General features: G+C 39.6%; 1 protein-coding gene across 3 annotated transcripts in view; it reads left to right on the top strand.

Moving 5' to 3' along the window:
• Nucleotides 1–6000, top strand: part of Spag16 (sperm associated antigen 16) — a 912250-nt gene that overhangs the window by 62826 nt on the left and 843424 nt on the right. For all 3 annotated transcript variants that reach the window (XM_055617071.1, XM_055617070.1, XM_055617072.1), the window contains one exon: nt 309–418. In XM_055617071.1, the coding sequence (XP_055473046.1) occupies nt 309–418 (110 nt within the window). The remainder of the gene's footprint in view (nt 1–308; nt 419–6000) is intronic.

Raw genomic sequence — 6000 nt, 5'->3', positions numbered from 1 at the left:
GTGTGTGTGTGTGTGTGTGTGTGTGTGTGTGTGTGTGTGTGTGTGTGCCACAACACAAGTGTCAAGGATAGAGGATGACTTGTGGGAGGAGTCAGTTCACTCCTTTCACTATGTGGGTCCTGGGGATCAAACTCAGGTCAACAGACTTGGCAGCAAGTATGGGCAAGCACTAACCCTGACCTGTCTCAGAAGCCCTGTATAATGATATCTTATATAGATAATTTTAATACTTTCATAATACGTGCATTAAAAGAATCTCGATATACGTGTTTGTTATAATCATATCTTTTATGGCTTTTATCTTGCAGCTGGTTACAGTTGTGAGAAAGAAAACAAGTCAGAAGGCCCTACTCAGAAAGGTCTTCATGAATCCAGACAGGACAGTGGATATAAAAAAAAGATGAAGGATGATAGAAAGGTATGACATTTCTTTATGTTCCTATTAGCTGGTATGTAACATTCAGATCTCTACAAGAGAGCTATTCATACACTCTGAGTTTATTTACTCGAGACGAAGTTTAGAGCTTATTTGTTGCAAGCTGTTTTACAGAGGAGAGGAGAGCTTGGGCCAACAGAACTAGCGATTGGTTAACTCGGGTCACATGCTTATTCGTGGTAAGGGCAGCTCAGAGTCTCTGTGTACCCACCTCACCACAGGCCCAGCAGTCAGCACACCTGCCCGCATTTCTACTCACTGTGACCCCTGTCCTAAAGAAAAGACTTTTTCTTTTCCTGTGGTGTGACATAATTTCCCTAGTCTTCATTTTTAAAATGCATAGATAGAATTGTGCACCATTTAAGAATGTATGTGTCTATTCAATACATTTACTTGGTTATCAGAATAATAATTAAAATCCTATATAAATGTATAGTCAAAGGAATAAAAAAAGAAAAAGAAAGAATGTAATTCATGTTACAGGGGTTGTATTAGGTATTTATCTTGTTACTCGTATAAAATACCCAAGGAGAGCAATTACAGGGAGGGAGAGAGTCATGGCAGCAGGTAGTTAAGGCAACAGACCACACTGTATCTGCAGCCAGACATGGTGAGCGATGCTGCCTTCAGCTTCTTCCTCTTTCTATGCAGCTCCAAACTTCACCCCAGGCAGCGTGCTGCCCGCGGTGGCGGCAGGTCTTCCCACGGCACATCCTGTAGTCAAGACAGTCTCTCAGGGGCAGGGGCGGAGGCTGAACTAATCTAGAAAACCACCTAAGCGTGTGCCTTGGCTTGTTTCTTAGGTGACTCCAGATCCCATGAAGGTGTCAGTAGGCACAAACTGCCATAGAAGTATAATTTCTTGTTATAAAAACTAATGAATGTGGCAATAGTTTTGCTTATAAGAATGTTACTAGACAGCAGTGTAACCTCCACATCTACACTTATTTAATTTTTGAAGATCACTTATGTTCTGTGTGTGCATGTAGTATGTGTGGTGGGGGTACAGGTGCCTGTGCCTGAGCCTAGGCTAGAGGAGTGAATCAGACGCCTTGGTGCTGGAGGCGTCAGTGGAGGACCCTGGCTGGCTGTATGGGTCCTGGGGTCCTAGCCCTGCCCCTCAGAGTTGAGCAGCAAGTGCCACTAACTACTGAGCTGAATCTCCATCCTTGACACTTACTTTTTATTCAAAATATCTTCTTCTCTAATAGCATGTAGTAGTGGTGTAGAAGAAAATATTTGTATATATTCAACATATAGCATGTTTACTCACAATACCAATTACGTTTTTTTTTATCCTTTGGGGAATGCGTTGGAATCAGGTATCGTGTAGAATATTAGAATAAAGTAAATAATAAACACTTTCAGTTCTATTAACCCTTTGATGCAATAAGCTTTGATGATCTTCAGGTTGGTGTGATGTTCCTCCAGCATCACCATTCATCTGAGGTAGATTCAGTCCGTTCAGAACTTTGGGTCATGATCGCGCTCATCACGTAGGGACATTCCTGCTGCACACACACACTCCTTCAGGTGGTATGCCATGCTCAGTGACAATTGGATGAGCCCTTTGTTAACTATTGTAAGACTGTCTACTTGAAATGCAAGGATGTAACCTGTTATTGACAAACCACTGGACTATATAAAGTGAATCTGTTTCTTCTCTCCTCTCTGACCAATCATTTTGTTAATATTTAAATTTGCATGTATTGATGATCATATAGTGTTAGAGTATATTTGTTTATTCACTTAGATAGCACTTATGGATTCTGTTATAGAAATAAAGGTGCATTTAAAGCATTTCACTGCACTGAGTATTAGTATTAATACCCTCATAATTGGTAGTGCTTGCATTTGTTTCATACTGATAATTCTATTTTTAGTAAATTAATAAGTGAACCCAATAAAACACCACTTAAATGTATTATATGTGAATGAGTCTGATTTCTTGCAGAATTAACTATTTTGAATGGAGCCATGGAGCGGCAAATGGGCCCAGCAACATGTCTCTTAACACAGCCAGTCTTTCCTAGCCCACCAGCTCACACTCAGCTGCCCTTCTTACTTGGTTTCTACGCTGCTCTTATGAGTGGCCTTCTAAGGATTTCCTAGAATAACTTTCTCGATATTCTATGGAGATAAACCATCGCAGTGTTTGCGCACCTGAAATATTCTCATTTTGCCTTCAGCTAATATTCAGTTAATAATATTCAGTCAATTTAAATTAACGGTTCATTTGCATTTCAGGGGAACGGCCTTGTTGTCTCACATGCTCTGCTGTTTGCTTTCAGTGTGATTCCTGTTTTGTGCGAAAATAGCCAATGCTGTATGTGATGCAAAACACTGAAGTACCAATATTTTGAAAAGGCATGGCAATGACATTTGACCATAAAATGGCTATATTTATATGACACGAGGAACTTTCAAGCTGACTAGTGAAATACTTCTCTAATATTCCTAGACAAAAACCTTTTTCTGGATTTTCTTGCTAAAAATCTATGTTTTGGGGAAAGTTCTAACTTAATGTCTGTAGTTTTTCTATTTCTTTAGGTGTTTTTTTTTTCTTTTTTAAAGAGTTGTTAAATTATAACAGAACCATAACAAGGTGAAGGTAAAGTTTGTTTGCTTTTGTTTGCCATCTTTAAAATAACTCAGAACTTTTCATTCTTCAACCCACTGTGCTATTTTGTCACAGAACATTTCATGTTTATTGTTCATTTGTACCCCTTCTCTCCATTTTTAAAACTGGCAATATGTACAGTTTGCCTTCTCAAAACTGTACCTGTAAGCCTTATCTTCCCTCCATACTCCTATCTCTTTGGTTTGCATTCTGATGTATCATTCTGATGTGTCATGTAATCATTGCCTCTGTTTGCCTACTGGGAGAATGACTTCATCCAATTTATCATGATCAACCCACTGAATATGTTTTTATTTTGAAAGCTCTATTTTAATTTCCAAATTTTATTTCTTATCCACCATTTACTGTTTTCTTAGAAGCCTAGTAATACGTCAATTAATGTAATATTTCCTTGAATCTCTTTCTTAGAGTTACTATTGCAGTGATGAAACACCATGAACAAAAGAAAATTGGGAAGCAAAGTTGGCTTATGCTTCCATATCAGTGTTCATTATTGGAGGAAGTCAGGACAGGAGCTTAAACAGGGCAGGAACCTGAAGGCCAGAGCCAACGATGCAAAGGCCATGAGGGGTGCTGCTTACTGGCTTGCTCCCCACGGCTTGCTCAGCCTGCTCTCCTGTAGAACCCAGGATCACCAGCCCGGGGGTAGCCCCACACTCTGTGGCTGGGCCTTTCTATGTAGATCACAGTTAAGAAAATGTGCAGCAGTTTTGCCTACAGGCCAAGACTATTGAGACTTTTTTTTTTTTTTTTTCATTTGAGAGCCTGCTTTTCCAAATACTTCTAGCTTATGGCAAGTTGACATGAAACTAGCCAGCACACTCCTTAAAGACTGTAACTGGGCCTTTAAAGTATGGACTTTTGCTCCATTTTCCTCATAATCTTGCATCATCTTTAGTTTTTATTTTGTTTTATTTTTTTCTTCAGACAATTTGTGATCTTTTTGGAGATTGTGTATAAGTACATAAAATTAGGTTATTAAACTGCCCATCTTTAAAGATGCTTATTTCTGTATTATAATCAAAACTCCTAATAGAACTGAGTGCCATCCAAGTTGATGGATGTTGACAGTGGCTATGGGCTCTTTGTTGGTGTGTAAGAGACGTGTCTGTCAAGGACATAGAAGCAGAGCCTGCAGCGAGACTGAGCAAGGTGATGCATTAACCTTGGCTATATAAGCCATGCTGCCTTATGTTTTCAAGATGTTCCAAAACTGTGTATCCTTAAGCTCATCTATAGGCAGTCAAGCTCTCTGCACCAGGAGCGCTTGACCTTCTATTTGTACAAATCACCTCTTTTGTATATTTATCATGAAATTCAGAATTTATTAAATACCATTAGATGTTTTATTTATCCATTCTAATGTAATTATTAGTGATGTCCTGTGACGTTTCTAAATAGTAAAAATTGCTACAGACTCATTTTATGTCCACGAGTGAGAATGTCATTCTGAGAGAGACCGAAATGCTTGCGTGTCTCGGGCGAATGCGCACTGCTTCTGTTTCTTCTTTGTGAAGGAGGGAAGCGAACACACTTGCCAGCTCCTTGGCTCTGCGCTGTTTACCCCTGGCCATGTTAGCCTGCTGCAGCAGCACATCAGGCAGAGCATCTGCAGTGTGGGGCGCTGAGTTGCTGGGTTTCAGTAGTTTACTGTTAGCCCTCAGGATTGCCCTTTTTTTCCCCCATGGAGGCTAGGCAGAGGGATTTGGTGGTAATGCTGTGGCTGCTATGACATTTCCACCCTATATTTAGTTTCCACCAGTTCATGCCAGCATCCCCAGGGTGTTATATTATTCTTGATCAGAGACAAGAGCAGTTTTAGAGGGTAGCCCTTGATGTTTTTCTTCACACGAATCCTTATGACACAGGTCATGAATTAATTGGGTTATTTCTGACAACTGCCAGGTATATTCTTTCAACGATATGAATGTCTTTCCATCTCTGAACTCTTTCTTAAGTTGATACATTTTATGTGATTTAAATTTTATGTGATTTAAATTATGCTTCAATTAAAAATTCGTAAAGCTTAGATATTTCTTATCCAAATGGAGAGAAGATAAATGGATTCTTAAACTTCCTTCCTTCCTTCCTTCCTTCCTTCCTTCCTTCCTTCCTTCCTTCCTTCCTTCCTTCCTTCCTTCCTTTTCGCTCTTCAAGGTTTGTTTGGTGTTGTCATTGTCATGACACCTGGGTCGATGTTGCATGTTTGCATGTTTGCATGTTGCAAATCTTACTTTTTACATACTACTGCAAGGTACACTACAGACACATAAAATACACAAAGTAATACCCTTTAGAGCAGTTATGCACAAGATATGCAGAATGGACTTACACACTGGAGCCAGTTTATGTCCAGTTGGCAACTCACTGGCCTAGACATGTCTGGTGAGGGTGCGCAGCACCGTGACAAAGCAGGCTGTCAGGATCAGTGAAGCCTTCACACAACTGGGGCTTGCTTTATAGACCAGGCTGACCTTGAACTCACAGAGCTGTGTCTACCTCTGCCTCCCTGATTGGCTTAAACATTTTTACAATGAGACTTTTAAATACTTTGTATTTTAAAAATTCAAATGTCAAAGGTTGAAAACTTTGGAAAAATAGTAAGCTATCTTAAATACAATTTTTTAAAAAATTAGAAGATGGAAAAACATGTACTAAAATATTTTAAGAGTATTTGCCAGGAAGCATGGTATTTAGCAACAATTATTGAGAGCTTATTATGAGAAAAAAATAGTTGTTACTCTTATAAATAGCTTTCGGTAGAGCTGAGCATGTCATCTCTGTCTTGGCCACCTATTCTTCCTCTTTGGCAAGACCAGCCTTGCTGTGGTAGATACTGGGAGATCAGAACTTCTGTGGACCACCTTCCAGTGTGATGATAAAGACAGAACCAGGGCAATACTGAACAGCTGTCTTCAGTAAG

This window comes from Psammomys obesus, unplaced genomic scaffold, assembly GCF_907164565.1.
Source record: "Psammomys obesus unplaced genomic scaffold, mPsaObe1.curated_primary_1811, whole genome shotgun sequence".
In the NCBI taxonomy this organism is placed as follows: Eukaryota; Metazoa; Chordata; class Mammalia; order Rodentia; family Muridae; genus Psammomys; species Psammomys obesus.
The sequence above is the reverse complement of the archived record's forward strand: the minus strand, read 5'-3'. Positions and strand labels throughout refer to the sequence as shown.